This window comes from Magnolia sinica, chromosome 2 (assembly GCF_029962835.1).
Source record: "Magnolia sinica isolate HGM2019 chromosome 2, MsV1, whole genome shotgun sequence".
Classification (NCBI taxonomy): domain Eukaryota; kingdom Viridiplantae; phylum Streptophyta; class Magnoliopsida; order Magnoliales; family Magnoliaceae; genus Magnolia; species Magnolia sinica.
The window spans coordinates 125,805,556-125,832,789 of record NC_080574.1 but is presented as its reverse complement, the minus strand read 5'-3'; the positions used below and the strand labels follow the sequence as shown (position 1 = coordinate 125,832,789).

General features: G+C 39.8%; 1 protein-coding gene and 1 non-coding gene across 3 annotated transcripts; both read left to right on the top strand.

The window, feature by feature from the left end:
* The first annotated feature begins 201 nt into the window (after positions 1-201).
* On the top strand, positions 202-9,366 carry LOC131237565 (uncharacterized). Of its 2 annotated transcripts, none has more exons than XM_058235396.1 (3): positions 202-608; positions 2,617-2,735; positions 4,635-6,318. In XM_058235396.1, the coding sequence occupies exons 1-3, from the start codon at positions 405-407 to the stop codon at positions 4,720-4,722; spliced, it is 411 nt and encodes a 136-aa protein (XP_058091379.1). In that variant the 5' UTR covers positions 202-404; the 3' UTR covers positions 4,723-6,318. The 2 variants fall into 2 exon arrangements, 1 of the variants encoding a protein (XP_058091379.1); XR_009167314.1 differs by lacking the exon at positions 202-608 and adding an exon at positions 8,980-9,366 and having other exon boundaries at positions 2,042-2,735; positions 4,635-5,613.
* Positions 9,367-26,838: 17,472 nt separating this feature from the next.
* LOC131238069 (small nucleolar RNA R71) lies at positions 26,839-26,945 on the top strand. Its single transcript, XR_009167488.1, has one exon. It is a non-coding gene; the product is annotated as a small nucleolar RNA R71 (small nucleolar RNA).
* The last annotated feature ends 289 nt before the right edge of the window (positions 26,946-27,234 follow it).

Below are 27,234 nucleotides of genomic sequence, written 5' to 3'. Positions count from 1 at the left end.
ACCTGAGATTTATATACATATAATTTTTTGTATAAAGCCCTAAAATGATCTCTAAAAATAGATGAACGGAATGGATGAAACACATACATCATGGTGGGGCCCACAGAGCACCCACCACCAGTAGCCAATCTATCTCCCAAATTTGGGTTCCCGCTCAAAATAGAGTCGCGTCCAAAATGGGTTCTCTCTCTCTCTCTCTCTCTCTCTCTCTCTCCATTCCCTAATCTCTCCATTCCCTCCCGATCTCTTCTCCATCTCTCTCATTCTCCTCCCTCTCTCTCCAATGCATCAGCCGTGAAGAAACACGCCGTGAAGCTCCTCTTTTATCTCTCTCCATTGCAAAGGGACGGAGATGGATTCACGATGATGTTTGCGTGGATGGGTTCGGCAATCATGGGCTGCAAATGTGGTCTCTGGAGATGAGAGACAGAGAAGACGAGGGTTTGGGTTGCACTAAATCTTCCGGAAACAATGGCTGTCAGCAAAGTCAGGGGAGTTTTTTTATTTTCTCGACAGGGGGTGATGCTGGTCGTGGACCCTGGTGGATTCAGGCAGTGCTAGTATATTCCGGTACTGCAGATGAAGATGATGGTGATGAACCACCTCTGGTATTGTTTTTCTTGGATTCTTATTTTTTTCCTGATATATTTCACGAGGAGATTTAGGGCTTTCGAGTCTGATTTTGGTTCCTAAGTATTGCTATATTAGAATTAGGGATTTGCAGTGTGGGTTTTCAGTTGCATGTTCTGTGTTTCCATATAGGGTATTGCACGGATGTGCACAATGAAAGATATGACTTTATGAAGTCAAGCATATGGCTTAGTTGATCCACAATGGTTATGTGCCATTATAGGCACATAACATACGTCCTGCAGCATGTAAAGTGAGGTAGAAAATGTAAGAGGGACATGGCTAGGTCTCGGCACATTTCATAATGTGCATTTGGTTAATGGCCAGCCACTAGCACTTTAAGTGGCTAGGGATCTCTTGTTGTTTGATTTACTGAATATGAGGAAAGTCACTCCAGGCAGATTAAATCCATTCTTCCTAAATCACGTTCTATGGGTTCTTCTAAGTAGATCTCAAAACTCTTAATTACTACTTATACTTGTCATATAAGCATCAACATTCCTACTTTTTTGAGACCTGGTTGGGATAGAAAGAGTTTGGTGCATAAATAAGCATAATAGAGTAATAACATAAGGACAAGTGAAAAGAAGAGAAGAACAGAAAGTGGTTGAGGGTTTTGGGGCATTGAGCTTATTGTGTCAGCAAAAGGGTGTGCTCCACATTGAGTTCTTGATGTTTTTCTTTACCTTTTATTTTTTATTTTTTATTTTTTAAATTTAGTTATTTGACTAAGTTCTTAACCACTTATTTCAAAGATTAGTTGTTAGCCTTCATGAGCTACTACCTAATAGTTAACAGGGTTTTCTGTCACTTATAATGCAACGCATTCACCGTATATGATGGCATGGATAAACTTCATTCCTGGCTGTCTAAATGTGGTCCCTATTGTGATAGGAACATAACCCAAAATTCATGTTGATTGGACAATCCTAAGTGTTTGCTTGGTGATGATGGTTAAAATGGTGGCTGATCCCTTATTCTAACAATTAGGCAAAATCAGATGGTTAAGATTGTTAAATGAGATAGATTTCAGAGGTGAATCTACCTTGCTAAGGCTGGTCCATGAGCTGGCTATAAAGAGTCAGACCCAAATCTGTTTGGTAGTTTACATCTAGACCCTGGCCTGGCCAAGCCCACTCCAGAGTGCTAGCCAAATCTCCAGTCCCATGTTGTGAGATTTTATCGTGCACTATTTTCTGATTCTGTATTATGTAAATTGTTGTTGCCCAAAAATCTTATGTTTGTAGAAGAAATTTTTCACGATTGGCCTGGCTTCTCTTGCTTTTGTATTATGTAAATTGTTGAGCAATTTAGACCCACATTAGTGAGATTTTATCATGCACTGTTTTCTAATTTTGTATCATGTAAATTGTTGTTGCCCAAAAATCTTATGTTTGTAGAAGAAAGTTCTCACCACTAGTCTGGCTTCTCCTACTTTTGGTTTTTGAGAAGGAAGCATCTTTGGAGAAGTTGTTTGGTTAAGAAGGCATAACATCTCATGCTATGCATTTAGAGTTTACTTTCCAAGATGTTAAGATTAAATTTCAACCTTGGGAACCCCTAAAAGACTGTAGCATTAGCATCTATACCATACGAATTGAATTGTGTGACATTGGGAGTGTTTTGGTTCCATCATAGAACTTTAAGCAGCAGGTTATTTTATTTATTATCCATTGAACCAATTTCTTTCTTGGATAACCAAAAACTTAGCTGAAACTAAGAGAGATCCATCAAGGCAATGAATGTGAGAGAGGCTTGGAGAGCACTCGAAAGAAGGAGGAAGAGAAGAAGAAGAAGAAGAAGAAGGAGAAGAAGGAGAGTAAATCAAGATTCCTCAAAATTCTAGAACCATGGTGAGTTCATGATTACTTGGTGTATCATGTTTCCACTGCAGATGCAATTTAACTCTTCTTTCTCTTCAAATGATCTTTCGTTATTGAATCGAGATTCAATTATTTTAAAGATTGAAACTCATTTTTCTTCCAGAATTTGTCGAGGCAAGTGCAAGTGAATGTTTTGGCACAAGAGGTTGGAGAAAAAGAGAGATCTCTTTATGATTCTTACACTTATGATGTTCCTACATCGTCATTATCTCATATTATCCAGTAACTGAATCTTCATTTTTCTTCTTTAAATTAGCTATTTAAAGCCTCGTCTTCGAGGTTACTAACTTTTAGATACCATTTCATCTCATCCAAATTAAATCTAGACTTGGATCCTCAAGAAACAAATGCTCTATTCCACTTGGAATGTTGGTGGATATGTTCACAAGAAACAAATAAATTCTACTCTTGAATCAGCAACTAAAATGATTTTCTTGGAAAGAGTATTTTGGGAGATTTTTTGTTTTGTAATTCTTTCTGTAATTTGATCTTGAGTTCATGATAAAGGGTTAAGTTTATATAGCTCATTGGGTTGTTGTAGAAAGGGTGGACTATGATGCCCATGCCCGATTGTGTCAGAGACGCATGATATATCAATACTAGTACTCTGCGGTCCAGGATACTTGCAGTGCTATAACTGAATCCTATTGTATTAGATTTGTAACTTTGAAATCCTGGAGATTTTCTTACATTCTTTTCATAATAAATGCATGTGTGTACTATAAAATAAATGCACTTGTGTACTATAAAAGTTTTAAACACTAACAATGATGTTAAAAACATCACGTTAGAATGATTAAACAATCAATAAAAGAGGAAACACTGAATAACATTGCCTTATATAAAACTAAAATTTAATGGAATATGTCAAACATTTCATCATAAATGTAACTATGAATATCATGTTATAGATGGGATACATGTATCCTTATCCATATCCTAGATTTTTAGAATTGGTTAGTTGTATCCTTTTCCCATATACATGCGACTTTCCTTGTCTGGGACCCTGTCTACCATAGCAAGCAGACAATATGAGGTTCCTGCTTTTAAGGTGCCATCAATTATATAAGGTGTCTCATTGCAGTTTTTTTTTCCCCTGCTTTTTCAACAGTGTGCTTCTACCCTCTTGGCTATTTGAGGATTCAGTATAGTTCTTGTCCAGACTTATCCTTCTAGTTGTCCTTTGAATTTATAGAGCATCCCTTTCCAGGGTCAACAAAATTTTAACTTACTGTGGCTTTCCTGGAGGGCACATCTAGGTTGACTGTGATTGGCAGTTCTCTATTTTGATGATGAGGTTGTGCTCGTCCTTTAGGGGCATAATTTGCATTAGACTGTGGAACTTGGACATGGATGTGTGTCGGCATCAGACATAGATATGAAGCATCAAACATGGAGTCTTGAAAGTCAGATTCAGCTATGCATCCTTGCAGTTATTTTTCATTATTTTACATAATAAAAGTTATAGTTTAGTAGTATCTTGCAATTATTTATACCTAAAAATCCCAAACAAATTACATCAATACTAGACAGTATTCCACGAACAAAAGTGAATAGATTAAACATTAAAAATTAGTTTATATATATATATATATATATGATCTGTGTCTAGAAGTGTCAGGTTGGCAGACTTGGACAGGTACTGAGATGGGGAATTTTCAAAATGAGAAAAAAGGATTGTCCTTCTTACATGGATCATGGATGTAAACTCTAGAGTGCTTATCTTAGCCAACTGGAATATCGCTTCAGCTGCCTAGTCTTTTATGGAATACCTCCCCTCAATCAAGGAATGAATGATAGTGCATTTGCAAACCATTTCGCACATTATATTCTTTTTGGTTCAAATAAACACATTTTTCAGATGAAATTTTTTGCAGAAATTAACTAGGAAAATCTTTATGTGACATTTTCCTTATGCAAGAAAGTAATGCTCTTGAACACCCATATGTTTACCTATTTATTCAAATTTGGGGCAAACAAAAGAAAGATGTATGCTATTATTGTCTTTAGCATTTGTTAGATACTTTCAACCTACTAATGATCTTGTGTATGATACAGCTTATCCTTTTTCTGTGGAATTTCATAATCTCCTTTCTAAACATTGCTTTCTATATTGTATAGAATGAGAACCAGGAATGTTATCTTCAACTATAGGTACTATAACAACACACGGCAGAAAACTGAAGGTAGCCCTTCTCTTTTGCCATGATTTCACTTTTATGAGATATTTGTTTTCATCTTTCTCAATCTTTTGTTGTTTTTCCTTTGAAGTGGTTATTTTCTTTTAGTCTTATCTAGTGAAGATTTTGCTTGATGAATATTTTTGTTGTTGTCATATTGATATTGTTTCCATGAACATGTGCAAAATAAAAGTGTGTTTTTCTTATTCTTCTTTCTCTTTTTTTATTCCTCGCTTTACTTTCATTAATTTTTCTTTTCTCCTTTCTTCCTTTTCTCTAAAAGGTCAAAGCTAAAAACCTTTTCCAATACTGAGGTAAGTTTGAAGTTTGAAATTCTAGGGTTTCTTTGTCAGAGGATGTTGTACTTGAGGGATATATTTTGAACATGGGATAGGTGTAGTTCAATCATTTTCTATTATATTGTGAAGTACATAACCTATAGGGCTCTTCAGTGTAACTACAAATTTCAGAACCTTGATTTGTATTGAAGATTGTAACAAGGGTTTTCAGGAATACTATGAGTCCTAAAGTGGGAAAAGTTGTCTATGACCCCAAAAGATGGTAGATGCCCCTCATTCGACAGAGACATTACTTCATGAATTCATAATGTGGTTCTTCATCATGGAAATTGTAGAGTATTAGTTTTCATGCCGCAATTGTCCTTGCGGGCCAATGTGATCCAGGATTGAATTGATCAGTCTTTATGGCCATAACTTGAAAGGGGGAATTCTTTGGTGTCATTTTTTGTTCCTATTACGATAAATCATTTTATATTGCTATGAGTATGAAGTAATTTTTTATTCTCACTCTAAAAAGCTTCTTTCTTCTGATCTCATGTATTTTTTTGAAGAAACAGTTACCGAAGATTTCACCTGTACAACATTGGTGCAGTTATCTTGCTCTGGGCACCTGTAGTCTTGGTATGTCTCATTGTCCTTCAATAATTTAATATATCGAGATTTCTTTCCCATCATCATTTACATTTTTCTTCTTAATCGATACTTGGAAGTTAATATAATCATTTACTCTGTTTTACAATCTTTAAAATCTTTATATGTAAATCTGTGCCCATATGCATTGTCGGAGAAACTAAAAAACTTACTCATTCTCAGATTGTATTGTGGAATATGCATCCATTATTCAAAGAAAGGGTGACATTCCAAGCACTCACACTTTCTCTCCTCGTTAGCTAAATTGGTGAGTCTTCTTTCCTTCATAATATATGATTCATTGATGAAGTGGCCTGGCCATTTGGACAGGCCCATGTTTATATATTATCTCGAAATTGATGAAGTAGATCCGGATGTGCGTCGGAGCTATCCGGATGTTGAGTGGGGGTCCCTGGAAGGTGGGAATCGCTGTTATGACTATGATGAAACTGTCCATTTCCTATGGACAACATTGGAGGGGCCTAGCCATTTGGACAGGCCGTATTTATATCTGTATTTGCAGGAACCACACCCTTAACCTAAACCACACCCTAAACCTATAACCTAAACCTAAACCTTAACCTATAACCTAAACTTTAACCTATAACCTATAACCTAAACCTAAACCTATAACCTATAACCTAACCTAAACCTAAACCTGTAACCTAAACCTATAACCTATAACCTAAACCCGATCCTAAACCCGATCCCGAACCCGAACCCGATTTCCTTAACCTAAACCTTAACTTATTCTCAATTCCCTAAAGCTATAACCTATAACCTATAACTTAAAACCTAAACCAAAACCTAAAACGTAAATGTATTCTCAAATCCCTAAACCTAAACCTATACCTAATCCTAACCTCAAATTCTTAACCTAAACCTAAACTTGAAAACCCAAACCTAAAACCGATCCCGAACCCGAACCCGATTTCCTAAACCTAAACCTTAACCTATTCTCAATTCCCTGATGCTATAACCTATAACCTAAACCTGAACCTAACCTAAACCTATAACCTTAACCTAAACCTAAAACCTAAACCTAAACTAAACCAAAACCTATAACCTTAACCTATAACCTAAAACCTAAACCTAAACCTAAAACCTAGATGTATTCTCAAATCCCTAAACCTAAACCTACACCTAATCCTAATCTCAACTAATTAACATAAACCTAAACTTGTAAACCCAAACCTAAACCCGATCCCGATCCTAAACCCGATTTCCTAAACCTAAACTTTAACCTATTCTCAATTCCCTAAAGCTATAACCTAAAACCTAAACCTAAACCTAAACCAAAACCTATAACCTTAACCTAAAACCTAAAACCTAAACCTAAACCTAAAACCTAAATGTATTCTCAAATCCCTAAACCTATACCTACACCTAATCCTAATCTCAACTACTTAACCTAAACCTAAACTTGAAAACCCAAACCTAAACCCGATCCCGACCCCGAACCCGATTTCCTAAACCTAAACCCTAACCTATTCTCAATTCCCTAAAGATATAACCTATAACCTATAACCTATAACCTACACCTAAACCTAACCTAAACTTATAACCTTAACCTATAGCCTAAAACCTAAAACCTAAATGTATTCTCAAATCCCTAAACCTAAACCTAAACCTACACCTAATCATAATCTCAACTCCTTAACCTAAACCTAAACTTGAAAACCAAAACCTAAACCCGAACCCAACTTCTTAAACCCAGACCTTAACCTATTCTCACTTCCCTAAACCTTGACTTATAACCTGACTTAAACCTAAACCTATAACCTACACTTATAACCTAAACTTAAACATATAAACTAAACCTATAACCTTAACTTAAACGTAAAACCTAAACCTAAACCTAAAACCTAAACGTATTCTCAAATCCTTAAACCTAAACCTAACCTATAACCTAAACATATTACCTACAACATTAACATAAACTTATAACCTAAACCTATAGCCTACAACATTAACCTAAACCTATACTTATAACCTAAACTTAAACCTATAACCTAAATCTAAACCTTAACCTATAACCTAAACCTTAACCTATAAACTATAACCTAAACTCAATTCCCTAAACCTTAACCTATAACTTAACCTAAACCTAATCCTATAACCTACACTTATAACCTAAACCTAAACCTAAACCTAAACCTAAACCTAAACCGGTAACCTTAACCTAAACGTAAAACCTAAACCTAGACCTAAAATGTAAATGTATTCTTAAATCTCTAAACCTAAACCTATAACCTACAATATTAACATAAACTTATAACCTACAACATTAACCTAAACCTATACTTATAACCTAAACCTATTCTCAAATCCCAAAACCTATAACCTAAACCTAAACCTATAACATAAACCTAAACCTAAACCTCTAACCTAAACCTTAACCTATAATATATAACCTAGAACCTAAACTCAATTCCCTAAACCTTGACCTATAACCTAACTTAAACCTAAACCTATGACTTAAACCTAAAATCTAAACATAAACCTAAAACCTAAATGTATTCTCAAATCCATAAACCTAAATCTACGCCTAATCCTAATCTTAACTCCCTAACCTAAACCTAAACCTAAACTTGAAAACCCAAACCTAAACCCGATCCCGAACCCAAACCCGATTTCCTAAACCTAAACCTTAACCTATTCTCAATTCCCTAAAGCTTTAACCTATAACCTATAACCTAAACCTAAACCTTAACCTAAACCTATAACCTAAACCTAAACCTTAACCTAAAGCTATAACCTTAACCTAAACCAAAGCCTATAACTTAAACGTTAACCTATAACCTATAACCTAAACTTATAACCTATAACCTAACCTTAACTTAAACCTAAAACCTAAACCTAAACCTTTAACCTAAAACCTAAACCTAAACCTAAAACCTAAATGTATTCTCAAATCCCTAAACTTAAACCTACACCTAATCCTAATCTCAACTCCCTAACCTAAACCGAAACCTACACCTAATCCTAATCTCAACTCCCTAACCTAAACCTAAACCTAAACTTGAAAACCTAAACCTAAACCCGATCCCGAACCCGAACCCGATTTCCTAAACCTAAACCTTAATCTATTCTCAATTCCCTAAAGCTATAACCTATAACCTATAACCTAAACCTAAACCTAAACCTATAACCTTAACCTAAACTTAGGTTTTGAGTTTAAAAGTCCATCCTAGGTTTGAACACATTACTCATGTTGGATTTTGCCATAGTTTAGAAGATTTATAGGTATATTTTTTATTTCTTCATATATAAGTGTTTTTTTTTGTCTTTCTTCCTTTTGAGATGTGTGCAAAGGCATGCTTATTTGATTGTGTCTACAAATGCTGTTTTATACAGGCTGACAAGCTAAAGAAGTCAGTGGAGGATGAAATTCATTTTCTCACGGGAAGGGTTTCAGAACTTGAAAGTAATCTTGTGTCAAAGTCCACAGAAGTTACATCTGAAGTTTCAAGGAAAGAAGAAGCTCTATCTTCTGCATTTACTGAAATTGACCGGCTAAAGGAAGAAAATTCTGTAAAAATGTGAGCATTATTGAATGCATATGGAGGGTGTTTACTGTGTTGGAGTATATTTGTTTCTTGCAAATGAGGGCACACCTTATTTGTAATTCTTATGATAGGTTGAGCAAAGTGAAGTATTGTTTATTTAGAAATGTGAATGTACGATGCATTGTATGATTTGATTGCTATTTGTAATAAATGTATCATTTTTTTTCTGATTGCATTTTATGTACTATTTCTATCAGCATTAAGCTTAGATGAGTTATCAATCACAGCAAATTCTTGCAATGGAAACAGGTCGTATTATTACAATTTAAAAAAAAAAAATAGCTACAAATATAATCTGTAGCTATAGCTACGGCTTTTGTCCATAGCTATTGGTGTCCATTGCTACGGATATTATTGGTGCTATTGGTATCTATTACAACGAATAAAATTCCTTTTGCTACAGATATGATCCGTAGCCCGTCTATCGCTATTGGTGGGGTAGCTAAAGGTATTGCTCCGGATATAATCTGTAGCTATTGGTATCTATTGCTAAGGATTATATTCATAGCTATTAGTATCTATTGCTGCAGATATAATCCGTAGCTATACCTTTAGTTACCCCACCAATAGCGACGGATGTGCTACGGATCATATCCGTAGCAAAAAAGTTTTTGCTACGATTTTTGGCCGTAGCCTTTACCTGTTTTTCTTGTAGTGAAGGTACTCCAGTTTTCTTATTGGTGGACATTGGGTCCACTATCTCCATCATTTTATACGCGGCAATCAAGCGACTAGAGTTGGATACTACTCCTACGAAGGGAGTGAGAATCACTACCACTACAGGGACCTTTTCAGATGTCACCCGGATTTGTGAGGGTTGCTCAGTAGATTTGGGTCGCAGGAAAGTGCTCGTTGACCTTATTGTCGCCCCACTATGGCACTACGTCACTATCCTCGTTATGGATTGGCTCACCGAGATAAGGGCAGAGATAGATTACGAGACCAGGGTCGTGATAGCCTATGAACCTGAGGGCATGGTCTTTACTTTTCTAGTGCAGGTCAGTTGGCCCTGTCGTGTTGATTGTTATGCTTCCTTACAAGAGCATATTGATGGGCCGATGTTAGGAAACACGCCAGTAGTCCAGGAGTTTGAGGACGTGTTCAGGGCGATACCTGGACTACCTCCTCGGCGCGAGATCAACTTTACTATCGACCTGGCGCCCGGTGCGACACCCATTTCGCTACCCACGTATCACATGCCTCTGTGTGAGATGGAGGAGTTGAGAAAATAGATTGATGACCTGTTAGATGCGGGCTTTATACGACCTAGTGTGTCTCCTTGGGGAGCACCTGTGTTGTTTGTAAAGAAGAAGGATGGTTCACTGCGACTATGTATTGATTATCACAAGTTGAACTAGGTGACGGTGAAGAATAAGTATCCTTTGCCCAGGATAGATGATCTGTTTGATCAGTTGAAGGGGGCACGATACTTCTCGAAGATCGATCTGCAGTCAGGGTATCATCAGTTGCGCATCAGGGATGAGGACGTGCAAAAGACGGCTTTCAGAACTAGTTTTGGGCACTATGAGTTTCTCGTGATGTCATTCGATCTTACAAACGCACCGGCCACGTTCATGGATCTGATGAACAGGGTGTTTCAGCCGTTTCTGTTCCGATTCATCATCATGTTTATTGATGACATTCTGATATACTCTAAGAGTCGAGAAGAGCACGAGGAACACCTGCGAGCAGTCTTGGGTACTCTGAAGAAGAACCAGTTGTTCGTACAGTACAAGAAGTGCGACTTCTAGAAAGAAGAAGTCAAGTTTTTGGGACATGTGGTGTCCAAGGAAGGGATAGCAGTTAACCTCATTAAGGTAACCCCAGTCCAGGACTGGGAGCAGCCCGGTTCAGTTACTGAGGTGAGGAGCTTTCTTGGTCTGGCAAGGTACTACCGTTGATTTATTAGGGACTTCTCCAAGATTGTCAGACCGCTATCTCAGTTAACTCGGAAGGATCTGAAGTTCGCCTAGAATGAGAAGGTGGAAGTAGCTTTTCAGGAGCTGAAGGACAAGCTAACATCCGCCCCTATGCTAGTATTTCCAGAGCAAGGGGTTAAGTATATTATATACACCGACGCGTCTCGTGTTGGTTTGGGTTGTATCCTTTATAGAAGGATAGGGTGATTGCTTACACCTCGAGGCAGTTGAGGAAACACTACAAAAACTATCCTACACACAACCTAGAGTTAGCAGTTGTCATCTTTGCACTGAAGCTCTAGAGAAATTACCTCTACGGAGAGGAGTTCGAGCTCTTTTGTAATCATAAGAACCTCAGATACATATTTACTCAGTCGGACCTAAATATGAGGCAGCAGCGATGGATGCAAACCTTGATGGACTTCAAGTTCGAGGTTTCCTACCATCCGGGCAAGGCTAACCTTGTGGTTGACGTGTTGAGCCACAAGAAGACCATAGAGTTTGTGGCTCTACTGATGGTGGAAGAATGGGGTATGGTAGAGTTCGTGCGAGACTTTGAGCAGAAGCTCATTGTGGAGGAGTCGTTCGAGAGCGTCGTGCACATTCGTGTGCAGCCACTTATTGATGATAGGACTATCACAGCTCAGAAAGACGACGAGCTATTGGCGAAGATGAGAGAGCAGGTCAATGACAGTAAGGACTCAGAATAGAGAGTTGGTACGAATGGGGGTTTATATTACCGTGGCTGCCTATGCGTCCCAAATCTTCCTGACTTAAGAAAGGAAGTCCTCGAGCTGCTCACGATTCGAGGATGGCAATGCATCCTGGTAGTACGAAGATGTACCGCGACATGAAGATGTCATACTAGTGGGACAACATGAAGGCTCACATAGCAGAGTATATATCATGTTGTCTCACGTGCCAGCAGGTCAAGGCCGAACATCACCGACCTCCTGGACTACTTCAACCCATGCCCATAACTGAATGGAAATGGGACTTCATATCTATGGATTTCATCTCAGGGTTACCAAAGACGAGGAAGGGGTATGACTCCATATGGGTAATCGTGGACCGGTTGACGAAATCGGCTCATTTCCTCCCTATCAGAGTTTCGAACTCAGCAGACGAGTTTGCCAGGTTGTACATTAAGGAGATTGTACGTCTGCATGGAGTTCCTCTGGAGATCGTGCAGATCGAGACACAGATTCACATCTATTTTCTGACTCGTATCCAGGAAGTCATGGGTGTGAAATTGAAGTTCAGTACCACGTTCCACCCATAGACTGACGGGCAGACGGAACGGGTAAACTAGGTGTTAGAGGACATGTTGCGAGCTTACTTGTTAAATTTCAAGGACAGTTGGGACGATTGTCTTCATTATGCAGAGTTCGCGTATAACAACAGTTTTCAGGAGAGTATTGGCATGACTCCCTATGAGGCCTTGTATGGGTGTCCCTATTGAGCGCCACATTGCTGGGCAGAGGTTGGCGAGAAGAGCCTAATTGGCCCAGAGTTAGTTCAGGCGACCTCAAAGAAGATCGACATTATCAGGCGTTAACTCCTGGCAGCACAGAACAGACAAGAGATATGCCGATACGAGGCAGCGGCAGTTAGAGTTTGAGGTCGGGGATCATGTGTTTTTGAAAGTTTCCCCCATGAAGGGAGTTCTTCGGTTTGGGAAGAAGGGGAACCTCACGCCGCGATTCATTGGCCCATTTCAGATACTGGATCGAGGGGGGGTGGTAGCATACCGCCTTGCTTTACCCACACCACTTGTAGGCATGCACAACGTATTTCATGTGTCCATGCTGAAGAAATATGTTCTCGATCCTTCCCACATTATTAAGTGGGAGCAAGTGCAGTTGAGTGAGGATGCTACATATGTTCTGCGATCGACGCCTATCTTAGACAGGAAGGAGTAGGTGTTACACAATAAGGTTATTCCACTGGTGAAGGTATTATGTATGCATCACACTGAGAAAGAGGCTACTTGGAAAACTGAAGCCAAGGTCCGAAAGAACTACCCTCAGATTCTTGAGGAGTACGAGAATGTACTAATTTCGAGGATGAAATTTTTCTTTAAGGGGGGTATATTGTAACGTCTTGGAAAAATCCGTACAAAGACCCGAGTATCACCTTAGGCAGAAATCACTCAAGACCAAATCCTTTAAGAAATTAGCCAAGAATTAGCTAGTGCTACACTAGAGTACCTATAAAATTAGCACTAATCACTTTAAATATGATCTGTAAGACCCAAAACGTGTAGAATCGTTAATGCTGCATTACCTTAAAACTTAGGATCCATCTCAAAACCCAGTTGCTCTTGGGAGCACTTTGAAACTCCATATCGGACCTGGACCGTACGTCGAAAGTCCGACTATCGCGAAACTAGACGGTTATGACCACATTACTGGACTTGACAACCATCTCAGAAATCAAGTCCTAACAGTACCCAGAAATGCACAACTTGAGCCCGGAGCGAAGTGTGTGAGAAACGCAAATATCTTTAGAAAATGAACTGAAACTTAAGTGAATTGAGTCGTTCACTTATAGGCCAAATCTAAGGATTCTGACCTTCGAAATCTGACCCAATTACACCCTTGAATCAGGAAAAATTTTCAACACATGTCAGTGCACTTGTGGCCCTGATTGAGTACCGGTGACCGTTGAACTGAAACTGGTCCACCACAGTCAATCTGTAAATCCGATCGGACCAAAAACTTAGCTTAACCTAGATCCAATGTCAGGGAGCTTAAGTCTGACCGCCCGCAGAAAAGCGGCCTCCAGAGCAGCTCTGTTGGACTAAAGGAGATGCCTTTTGGATATAACCTAAGTATACCTTGGCCCTAGGGCCATTTCCATCAGTCCTGGGCCTATATAAGGGTCTTAACCCTCTCTCTCCCTTGACATATGAATTTCTAACCCTAGGTGAGAGAAGAGAAAAGAAAGAGAAGGAAAGAGAGAGAAAGTGAGAGAGAGAGTTGGCATTTATTCCGGGGATTCAATCCCGCCGCTCCACGTGCTTAACCACCCTTCTTGTGTCGCTACTCCGCAATTCCGATTCCGTTCTTAGGTGAGAAAATTTAACCCTAATCTGTTTTAGGGTTTCCAATAGTGTAAATGGTGGAATAGTTAACCTATTCCCTGTTATAGGTTGTTGTGGTGCCATACATAAAGACTTAGCTTTTAAACTGAGTTCGTTACGAGTCTACCAGCGAAAGGTGTGGACTATAAATGTTTAGGTTATGGTTTTCAAAGCTTTCAATGTCAATTAATGATTTATGACTGACTTGAATGATACCACATGCTTAGATGCGATGTTTCCCGCACTTTACACATATATATGAACTATGTTGAAAATAGTGAAATCCATATGCTTGTTGATATGCTTGAATGAATATGGAATTATGATTCATGCTTGCTATGATTATTGATTATAAATGTATAATCGTTGTATACATGGCATCTCCTTATGAAAGGATTTGCTATAACATGTGTTTTAACTAAGTTATTGCATGTATGTAATATGTGTAGTCTAAGCGTTTGATAAAATACCTCAATGAGGAACTACTTGTTAAAATACATGTAATGAGGGTGTTGAGATAGGATTCTCAATTCCCTTGACCATGGTTACAATTTTCCTTTATGTATCCTATACACTACTACGTGCTTTATGGTTGAAATGCCTATGTACGCTAATATGCATACTATGTGTTCATTGAAATGCTCAAATGAAACTTATATTTAAGTTAGTTGTTACATGCTATTTTGGACTAGCACATACGTATTCCTATCATATTTGGAGTGTGTTTGGAAATATGGTATAGTCCAGGCAATCAGTAACAGGTCCTGGATTGGTGGCTGAGATTGTTTTGCCATACCGAACGTGTTTGATGAATCTGAGTTGTACTTGGGTTGTCGACAGTGGTTAGGTCACACGGAGTGCTTGCGCACTCCATGTCGATCGGCTCGACATACCCTCGTACTAGTCGAGCTCGTCAAGTAACCCAATTGACCCGATGTATGTTCACCATGTATAGACGCTACTGCTTGAACCTAAGGTACCAAACTCACCACTGAAAACCCCGTTAACCTTGGTACCTCGAACAGCTAAGACTCATGAGCCGGACATGGTGGTATGGGACACCGTGGTCGAGCTGTCGGCCTATGCTGGGGCGACGAGCCTCCCCATAGTGACCAGTGAGCAACACCACCTCGTGAGCCGAATACGGTGGTATGGGACACTATATTCGAGCTGTCGGCCTACACTGATCAGGTGACGAGCCCTTTGTAGTGACCTCGAGTATACTCTGAGACTGCGTTGAGGCGACGAGCCTTTCCGTAGCAACTAGAGTATAAACTAGGCCTACACTGATCAGGTGATGAGCCCTTTGTAGTGACCTAGAACCGCAACATCGTATGATATTTACTACGACTAACGATCCTAGAATGGATCATTGTTCAGGAAATTATATAAGGGAGGTACCTTAGCTTTCTAATCCTGATGTATGAAAGGTCTAATAAGAACTCGGTAATCATATTCATGCATCACATTGCATATGCCTTTGGCATTGGAGTTGAGCACCGTGGAAGGGATGCATGCTGCGACCGTGAGCTAAAGTTCGCAGAGGAAGTGTAGGTGAGGGCATACATCATTAATACATAACATCTTTGCATTAACCAAAGTATTTAGGAATTGATTGAATTGATAACATGTTAACCTTTGCTTTATCATTATTGCTTAATTGAATTGATAACATGTTAACCTTTGCTTTATAGCTCCACTGAGTTAATTACTCACTCTCACGTTCTAGGACGGTATTATACACACCAACCAGACTTTGTCTTAGCTGCAGGTGGTGGCGATGCCTACGAGGCGGAGCCAGACTTCGAGGATGACGAGGAGCCATTCTCCTACAAGTAGTTATCGGGCAGGTTCATGTGAGTCGTGTCCTAATCGCCGGGGCTACAGGGACACTGACTAGATGCCCTTACACTATTATTCTGTATTTTAGAGCACATATGTATATTCATTTTGTATATTTTGGGAGTATACATGTATATATTTAACCTGGTAACATGATCACACTTCGGAGACCTACTACAGTTCATATATCTTATACATGTATTACAGTCTTCTGCTTGCAAAACTCACTTATCTCTAGAGTATAATATACTGTTTTGGTATAATCTCATTTATGTTTAATGCACTAATACAGAAACATTTAATCATCATTATCTATGTTGCATAAGTGATGTGTTGGAACTCAGGAGTTGGGCCTATACTAGACCCCCGATTTTTAGGGCATTACATTATCCGACTAGATGCTTTTCCCAAGTCGATGATGCCCGACTGGATGCTTTTCCTAGGTTAATGGTTGCATGAGTGACAAGCCCACTGTCCACATGGATGAGCATCCCCGGGGCGATGATTGCATTCACGCATTCATGCACATAGTAAGACCTGCATCATGTATTGTTTTGTATGCTTTGCTTTATAACTATGCTTACCTAATGCGGCAGTGTGTAATCTTGAGGGGAATTCACACTGAGTTGGCCACTCATCCATCAAATATACAAACGTATAGGTAGTACAGGTAGTACAGGTGGCTTAAGTGATATGTAGGTTCAGATTGATGAGGAGCCGTTATAATGGTCAAGGATGCGTGGTTGTACTTGTCAAGGAAGCTGTGCGATCTTACGGCTTTCGGTTATATATTTTCTTTTATATTTCTCATATATGTAAATCTTATAATTGTTAACGTTGAGACAATAGGTTTGTGTAAGTCATTATTGGCAACTTCTTATATATTTTAAATGTAATTGAAAATTTTCTTTTATGCTTACTTGTCTATTCTACACACATCTGCTTACTCTGATAGTTGAAAAAAAATACTTGAATTTGACCATCTTTTAAGGTTAACACTCGGATTTTTGGGAAACGGGTCATATACTCAGGTCTTGAAAAGTCGAGGTAGTACAACATGTGCCTTAAAAGCTTGCGAGGTATGACATGATTTATGCAATATTGAAAGTTCCCATGAATTTTCTTAAAAACTGTACAATTCTGTAAAGTAGAAATTGTGCATTGCACTGGCAAAAAATAGTGCCTAATTCCTTCATTTTTTTTCCCTAACCAAGGTCCTTATCTAGAATCTAGGGTACAAACCAATGTAGAAGTCACTCGAGTCGAGAATTCTACATATTTGTTGCTTTCTAAGCAATTTTATGAATCCTAGCTAACCATAAATTATGAAACCTTGTTCTGATTAACTACGATTACAAGTCAAACACATTTTACCTTTAAATTGACCCCACATTCAATCAAACTAAAGCTAAAACCAACAGATAAAAAGTTAAGAAAGTGAGGGCATCATTCCATCACATCGTTTTCACCCGCGGGAGGGTGTTTACAGATCCACCTAAGATTTGGATATAGCTCATTTTTTAGTTCATGCCCCAAAATAAGCATACAAAATGGCTCAACAGTGTCCATAAATATACAAATCTTTGACACCAAGTAACTGTGGATGGTATTGGGTCACTAGCTAAGGGCTTGTTTGGCTAGGTGTATTAGCTGGTATTATATGGGATGGTATTCATAATCCCATCTTATACATCTTGTTGGCATGTTTAGAATGGAGGATGAAAATCATTTTGGGTTTGGTGCCCAAACACTCGTGACTATGGGCGGGATTTCGCCATCTCTCGATTCTCCAAATCCCACTCCATGAGTTGTAGGAGAAAGGTGGGGCCTCCACTGGTGGGTCCCAACTTGATGCATATGTTTCATCAAAGCTATCCATCTGATTTTTCATTCCATTTTAGCCTTAACCGTTAGGTGCAAGGGGGACTAGAAAACTCTAACCTCAATGAAGCTCGCATGCATAAAATTTTAAAGTGAGATTCTACTTATGAGACCCATAATGAGGTAGTTGTTAGATCCACACCATCCACCTCTTTAATTAGCTTATTTTGACCGCCGAGCTAAAAAATCAAGCTGATCCAACCATCAGGTGGACCACAGTACAAGTGATGGTGGGTTGGAAAGACCCACTCACGTCATTGCTCACTGTTCACTCCCCAAGTATAGGGTTGTGATGTAGTAATAAACTCGGTGAGACCGAGGTTGAATCCCAAGGGACTAAAACCTGTACGTAATCTGAAACTAACTAGAACTAGAATTAGAATAAGATGAAATCTAAATCGAGTGTAATTTGAGGAATAATGATGAAATAATTATCTACAACTTAAACAATTCAGGGAAAGGAACTAGGGATTCAGAGGATCCACTTGTAGAGATCAGGGAGATCTTATGCCTAATTCAAAAACTCAACTAGACCTAGAGTCCCATGTTCATGAAAATCAAGACTGAACTTCCTTTGATATAGTTTTTAAGAGATGAAAGGTATATGAATTAGAATGGATTCCATCACCAAACCATGCCCATGAGACGAAGTAAACAACAGAATTAAACTACTTACTAACCAATCAATAATGTATGAAGGTTAGGAAGGGTACCATCATCCGATGTTCACTCCCCAAGTATAGGGTTGTGATGTAGTAATAAACTCGGTAAGACCGAGGTCAAATCCACAGGGACTGATACCTGTACGTTATCTGAAACCAAGTAGAACTAGAACTAGATTTAAGATGTGATCTAAACCAAATAGAATTTAAGGAATAATTGTGGAATAATTATCTAAAACTTTAAGGAATTCAGATTAAGAAACTAGGGATTCAGAGGATCCACTTGTAGAGATCAGGGAGAAATTATACCTGCTTCAGAAATCATGGAATTTAACTAGACTTACTTTGATATAGTTTTCAAAAGGTATATGAATTAGAATGGATTCCATCACCAAGCCATGCCCAGGAGACAAAGTAAACAACAGAATTAAACTAATTACCAACCAACCAACAATGTATGAGGATCAGGAAGGGTACTGTCATCTTACCATGCCCATGGGACAATGATGAACAACAGGGGTTCCTGACTTCATAAACATAAAAAGGGAAAAGAAATACTTAAAGCCATTGCAAACCCATTGTAATTTCAGTCACAACAGACCATAAAAGACTAAGAAAAATATTCCTTTAATAATTAACTAAAATCAAATTCAGTTTATGAATTTTAAATTAAAGGCACAAAATATAATTTCCCATCTCGCTACAGGCTTCACCTCTTAGCCCTAGCTAAGAGGTTTAACCACACATGAATGGCCTGAACCCAAAGCAAATAAAAAGAAAAATAAAAAGAGAGAGAAAAGAACAAGAAGGAAAGAAAAAAACAGCCTCACGTCCAGCCTTCAAAACACTTCTCCCTGACGTCCAGCCAAGCTCTTCTCCCCACGGCCCTCCAAAACTGTCCGTTTCCAGCCAAGCTTTGGATCCCTCCGTCCCTCACACGCTCCACCTTTTGCTCACGTCCTTCTCCCCTCAAAGCTCTCTCTTTTCTTCCTTTTATCCCTTGCTAGGGACGGAGGAGTGAGGTGTTGTATTCGAAACGGAAACAACTCCGTTTACGCAGACAGGGCTGACGCAGCCGAGAATTTCGTAGCCGGAAGAACGACATGGTCGGTGATGTTCACCGCGGATATCTTCAAGAAAACTTCCTTGCACGGTCGGTTTTCACTCCTGCTCCATCTGAATGGCTCGGATCATCGTGAGGTATGATGATGGTGGCCCACCAGAGTCGACGTAGCTTCCTGCTGCGGAACAGAGTCGCCGCAAGTCGACTCTGCCACCTGCGATGGCCCATTTTTTGAGGCCGAGTTGAAAATCCACTCCGTCCATTGAATGAGGAATGAAAAACCAGGTGGGAATGGCTGGTTTCGGATTAAACTTGGTGTGGCCCACGGATTTCTTCGTTGCACCGTCCATCCTGCGTTTACATGCACTGTACCTGTGTGTGTGTGCATGGGACAAAAAAGAAAGCTAGGCGACGGTTTTGGTCACCTCGCAGAGCATATGGACGGTTCTGATTTTCGAAACCTGTGATGAATGGGGCCCACTACACAAAAACGGACGAACAGCGTCCGCCCGCTATTCTTCGCATGCGATAAGGATCGGGTCAGCGCCACTGACCCGATCGGCTTGATTCGGTGCACATCGAGTGCACTTACGCACCGTGCACTGGCAATTCAATGGGGTCCACTCGTGATGAATCTGTGCAATCCTCTCCATCCATCTTCTTCCCCTTTTAATTTAAGATGTTGAGTCCAAAACTGAAGCGCATCCAGAGATTAGGTGGGCCCCACTTGAGGTTTTAAAGGGCTGCTCTATCCGTTGAGCCACTTCCACAGCGATCCAATGGCTGATTTTTGATGCATACGGTTAATTCATGATCATCAGGTCTCATAGAAAGTTTGGAGCCAATCGGACAGTGGGAACCCCATAATCCTGCATTCTGGATGTCTTTCAGGCCTGCTTGAGCTTCAGTTTCTCGATTTTTCCGGGTCCCTGATGTGTAATTCTGTTGATCTTGGGTCTCTGGAGTCCGTCCCATGCTTTGGTGTCATTAGAGCGTTAAGTCCATGCTTTAAGCACCCTTTTCGGTCCAGGCTCGTAAATGCGTCCTGTATTACAAATACGATTAAAACATGCCGTCAAACAATATCATATTCGTAAAATCGGGTAATTACTGGGGTCTGATATGCAATATTTGACCCTCAACACAACCCCCAACCAGCATTTTGCTAGTCCCGAGCAAAATATGCGAAAAATAAGTTGAGAATTACATGACAATTTTTAGAGACTCAAGTGATTTTTTTTATTTTTGAAAAACAATCCAGATCCTAGAATTTTAAGATTCATGAATGTTGGGTATTTCTTTCTCCTAGACTCATGCGCACAGTAAAGTTCATAGTCAAGATCAAGGTATTAATCCATCAATTAGAAAAATTCCAAACATTGAGTTCCATGGGTGTATAGTGTAATCTTGGCTTATCGATCACTAAGAGATCAAATTGTCGATTTCATGACATCATTGGTAATCAATCAAAAAAAATCATAACTACCATCACCTAAGCCAGAACTTTGCCTCACAAATCATTCTTCCATTTTTCTAGTCTTTTTTATTTTTATTTTTTTATTTTTTTATTTTTTTAAATTTCAAGATGGGAATCGAATCCTCACCTATAGGGAGCAAACCCATGGTGTAATTCTTTTTTATACCCTGATGGCCAAATCTTTTAGGCTGGTTTTTGTCATGCTCAGTGATTACCAAATTAACCCTTCATTTCAAACTGAAATCTTAATGTGTAAGCGAGACGTGACATGTGAAATCCTGACTCAATCAATGTTTACAACTTCTAATCATGGATTAATAATTCAAACTTAACTGTGAAATCTAACGAGCAACTAAATCCAAGAGTAGTAAATCACCAACATTCACCTATCTTGTAATTCTAAATCCAAGATGGCCATCAAAATCACTTCGAATTCACAAGAATGTTCAGAAAAATTTTAAAAATTTTCACAATTTTTGCTCAAGATGAAGAAAACACTGATTAGGTAACCTAATCTCCCACCCCCAACCTAAAAGCTACATTGTCCTCAATGTAAAAGAAATAAACATGCGATGCACATGGGACAACAGAAATATAAGAGGAGTGATGGAAAGATAGTACCTGGACGAAAGAATCAAGAGGCTTTCCAAAGATATCTATGTAAGAGCGGGTCAGCACAAGAGAGAAACCAACAAAAGTAAACTAAAAATCAAAAATAAAATCCTACCTATACCACTTTCGTAGGTGCTCTCGATTACATTTAGCGTATGCAACAAGCCTTTAAACCCCTAGGTTACCCTTAGTGGACGAGTTGTAGTCTCGTGAGGGTTTGCAGTAATGTTACCCACAAACATTGAACTGATTAATGATAAAAATGACATGAAATGAAGAACTGGGTTGCCTCCCAGGAGCGCTAAGTTTACCGTCTTCAACCAGACAAATAAAGCAACTACCCTAGTCCTAAGAAAACAGGAAACCTACCTATACCTCCATCAGACTAGGAGATCAATCCTGGTAAACAGGATCAGTCAGAGGCATGGACATGTCCTCTGAATCAAATTTCTCGACAAATGGTTTCAATCGATGTCCATTGACTTTAAACTCCTTGCCATTGTCGGGATCTCTTATCTCAACGGCCCCATGCGGAAAAACAGTGACAACAATGTAAGGGCCGGTCCAACGAGATCGAAGCTTACCCGGAAAGAGATGTAATCGAGAATTGTACAAAAGGACCTTCTGACCAGGCGTGAATGATTTTCGCAAAATATGTTGGTCATAAAATGCTTTCATCTTGTCCTTGTAAATTCTCGAATTATCGTACGCATCATTCCGGATTTCTTCAAGTTCATTCAATTGAAGTTTGCGTTACGAGCCAACGTTGTCCAGATTGAAATTAAGATTTTTGATCGCCCAGTACGCTTTATGTTCCAGCTCCACAGGCAAGTGACAAGCTTTCCCATAGACAAGCCTAAAGGGAGACATTCCAATAGGGGTTTTAAAGGCAGTACGGTATGCCCATAAGGCATCGGTCAATCGGATTGACCAATCCTTACGATCAGGGTTAACCGTTTTCTCCAAAATGTGTTTAATCTCCCTATTCGAAATCTCAGCTTGTCCACTTGTCTGTGGATGGTATGGGGTGATCACCTTATGAGAGATACCGTATTTTTTCATTAAGCTCTCGAATGGTCTATTACAAAAGTGTGAACCCCCATCACTAATGATGGCTCGAGGCATTCCGAATCGAGAAAGGATATTTTCTTTTAGGAATTTAATGACCGTGCGATGGTCATTCTTTCGACACGGAATCGCTTCGACCCATTTAGTGACATAATCCACGGCGAGCAAAATATACAGATTCCCAAACGATTGGGGGAATGGTCCCATGAAATCAATGCCCCAGCAATCAAATGCTTCAATGATAAGGATGGGATTCAAAGGCATCATATTTCGACGGGACAATGCTCCCAATTTCTGACAACGCTCATAAGCTTTGCAAAACTCATGAGTGTCCCTAAACATAGTGGGCCAGTAAAAGCCACACTGCAGAATCTTGGCCATGGTCTTTTTAGCAGAAAAGTGACCACCACAGGCCTGTGAGTGACAGAAGGAGATGACGCTCTGATGCTCATCGTCTGGTACACATCTCCTTAGGATTTGGTCTGGGCAATATTTAAATAAATAAGGATCATCCCAGAAAAAGTTGCGCACCTCGGTGAAAAATTTCTTCTTATCTTGCGCAGTCCACTGTGTCGGTATGGCACCTGTAGCAAGATAATTAGCAATATCAGCGAACCAAGGTGAATGGGAGACTCTGAACAGTTGTTCATCAGGGAACATGTCGTTGATATGGGGAGTCTCAAGGGACTCAGAGGTATTAAGGCGAGAAAGGTGATCGGCCACTACGTTCTCTACTCCCTTTTTATCTTTAATTTTCAAATCAAATTCTTGGAGTAGAAGGATCCATCGTATCAAACGGGGCTTAGAATCATTCTTAGAAAGAAGATACTTAAGTGCCGCATGATCTGTGTAGATAATGATCTTGGATCCGATCAAGTAGGACCTAAATTTGTCCAAGGCGAACACTACAGCAAAGAGTTCCTTTTCCGTAGTCGAGTAGTTTACCTGGGCAGAATTTAAAGTTCTACTTGCGTAATGAATGACATAGGGCCGCTTATCTTTTCTCTGGCCTAGGACCGCTCCAAGAGCATAATCAGAAGCGTCGCACATAAGCTCAAAAGGAAGGCTCCAGTCGGGTGGCTGCATGATAGGTGCAGTGGTTAACGTGCCCTTAAGCTTGGTGAAAGCTTCCTGGCACTGCTCAGTCCACTCTACGGAGCATCCTTTTGAAGAAGATTACATAAAGGACGAGAGAGAAGACTAAAGTCCTTTATGAATCGCCTGTAAAATCCTGCGTGTCCTAAGAAGGATCGCACGTCTCTGATGTTCTTGGGTGGAGGTAGGTTAGAGATAAGATCGATTTTTGCCTTATCTACCTCGATTCCTTTGGACGAGATGATATGCCCAAGGACAATTTCCTTCCGAACCATGAAATGGCACTTCTCCCAATTAAGTACCAAGTTCTTTTCTTCACATCTTTTCAGCACACATTTAAGACTTTCCAAGCACTTGCTGAAAGATGGACCGTAAACAGAGAAGTCGTCCATGAAGACCTCTAGGTATTGCCCCACCATATCAGAAAAGATACTAAACATACATCGCTGAAAGGTGGCAGGGGCATTACATAGTCCGAATGGCATCCTTCGGTAAGCAAAGGTGCCATAGGGACATGTAAATGTGGTCTTTTCCTGGTCTTCAGGGGCTATCTCTATCTGGTTGTAGCCCGAATACCCGTCAAGAAAACTGTAATAGGAATGACCAGCTAACCTTTCCAGGATCTGATCAATGAATGGTAAAGGAAAGTGGTCTTTCCTCGTGACGGTATTCAACTTCCTGTAGTCAATGCACATTCTCCAACCAGTAGTGACTCTAGTTGGCATGAGTTCATTATTAGCATTGGCTACGATGGTGATTCCGGACTTCTTAGGGACCACTTGAGTTGGACTCACCCATTGACTATCAAATATAGGGTATATAATACCCACATCCAATAGTTTAAGAACCTCGGCCTTAACCACTTCCTTCATGTTTGGATTTAGTCTACGTTGTGGTTGCCGAGCGGTTTTTGCCTTATCCTCAAGATATATGTGGTGAGTACAAATCGAAGGATCGATTCCTTTGAGGTCCGCTATCATCCATCCCAAGGCTCCTTTATGCTCAATGAGAGTAGATATAAGCATACTCTCCTGTTCTTTCTCCAGGTGGGCAGAGATCACCACCGGGTATGTCTCATCTTGACCCAAATATGCATATTTCAAATCAGAGGGCAAAGGTTTTAGGTCAAGCTTCGGCGGCTTGAGGTTAGACGGTAGAGGCACTATATCGGTTTGTGGCAATTCTTCAAATTGTGGCCTCCACCGGTTAACTTCAAGTACCGGTGCAGTATCAAGCAAGGCACACGTCTCCCTAATCATGTCATCATCAAAATCATGGGAGTGGGCCAGGCACGTCTCCAGATGGTCGGAGGATAAGGTCAGCGGTGTTGTATCTTCCACGAAAGAGTCAATCATGTTAATGTCGTGGAAATCGTCATCATCCTCTGAGTTGCTGCCGTTATTGAAAAAAATGTTTGACTCCAATGTCAAATTTTCAAAAGACATAGTCATGACACCATTCCTGCAATTGATAATTGCATTTGATGTGGCAAGGAATGGGCGACCAAGAATGACGGGAATCTGAGTGCTCATGTTATTGATGGGTTCGGTGTCCATGATGATAAAATCTACAAGGTAGTAAAATCTATCGACCTGGACTAACACATCCTCAATTATCCCTCTTGGTACACGAACAGAGCGATCAGCAAGTTGTAGTGTGGTTAGGGTGGGTTTTAATTCACCCAAACCTAACTGTTTGTATACCGAGTAGGGAATCAGATTGACGCTCGCTCCTAAGTCAAGAAGTGCGTGATCAATTCGATGGTTCCTGATTACACATGATATGATTGGGCTACCGGGATCCTTGAATTTCTGCGGCACGTCTTGCTTCAGGATGGCACTCACTTTCTCAGTCAAGAAGATTTTCTTTTGAATAATTTTTCATCTTTTGGTCGTGCATAAGTCTTTCAGGAATTTGGCATATGAAGGTATCTGTTTAACGACATTAAGTAGAGGAATGTTGACTTTCACTTGTTTCAACACCTCTAGAATATCCTGAGAGTTAGTGAGAGGTTTTGGTGAAACCAACCGTTGGGGGAATGAAGCAACTGGCTTCTCTAGAAGTTCCGGTTCTACTTTTTGTAGGGCATCACTGGATCCATCATTGTTGTCCTTTTCTGGTTCTTGAGGCTTTTCGGGCCTAACCGGAAGAGTTTTATCAATGATCTTCCCACTCCTAAGAGTGGTGATGGATTTAGCATGCCCCATCTGATTTGAAGAGCTGGGATCATTAATCTTGTACTGCGGTTTAGGATTGGGGAGAGGTTGTGTAGGAAGCATCCCCTTTTCTATAACCGTCATACGAGAATCTATCTTTTGCATAAAATCTGTAATTCCCCGCATTGCCTGAGCCAGCTCTTGTATGGGATTTTAAACCGGTTCCTCTTGAGGTTTCACTTGATTTGGATTTTGATTGAAGAAACCTGGAGGAGTCGCCGTTTGTCCATTCCTCCAACTAAAGTTTGGATGATTTTTCCAGCCAGGATTGTATGTATTGGAATTAGGTCCAGTAAAAGGTTTTTGATAGTTATTTACGGCATTGGCTTGTTCATTCAACACTCCTCGAAAGGCAGGTATTGTAGGACAGTTTTCAGTTGTGTGAATGTTGCAATCACAGATGCCGCAAATAATTTCATTGACCTTATCCTTCTTTCCTTCCATGGCCTCAACTTTCCTTATGAGCGTAGTCACTTTACACTTGAGATCATCCTCTTTTTTCAAGAGATATAATCCACCTTTCTCCTTTAATTGAGTCGGCCTAGACGTGGTGTTCGCCATTGGGTAATAGTCCCATGATTGTGTTTTTTCAGCGAGACTATCGAGGTAATCCCATACCTCGTCAACATCTTTATTAATGAACTCTCCATTACACATTGTCTCGACCATTTGGCGCATGGAAGATGTCAGTCCATCATAGAAAAAATTTGTAATGTGCCACGTTTCAAATCCGTGTTGTGGGCATGAACTGACCAAATCTTTGAACCTTTCCCAACATTGGAAGAATGTTTCATCTTCCTTTTGGGCAAAGTTCATGATCGCTTTTCTGAGGGTAATCGTTTTATGATGTGGGAAGAATTTTTTTATGAATTCTCTCTGCATGCCGTTCCATGTGCCAATGGATCTAGGACGCAGTGAATGTAACCACGTCTTAGCTTTCTCTTTTAAGGAAAAAGGAAAGAGTTTTAGCCTAATTGTATCCTCAGATACATTAGGAAAACATAATGTAGCTATAATCTCATCGAACTCTTTCAAATGTAAATATGGACTTTCTGATTCAAGTCCATGGAATTTGGGAAGGAGTTGGATAACTCCTGGCTTGATGTCCATTTGTCCTGTGTTT

Coding starts and splice junctions, on each gene's coding strand:
- LOC131237565 (XM_058235396.1), top strand. CDS start 405: ATGTGGTCTCTGGAGATGAGAGACAGAGAAGACGAGGGTTTGGGTTGC. Junction 609..2,616: donor ATGGTGATGAACCACCTCTG/GTATTGTTTTTC, acceptor TTTTTCTTCCAG/AATTTGTCGAGGCAAGTGCA. Junction 2,736..4,634: donor TCATTATCTCATATTATCCA/GTAACTGAATCT, acceptor TATATTGTATAG/AATGAGAACCAGGAATGTTA.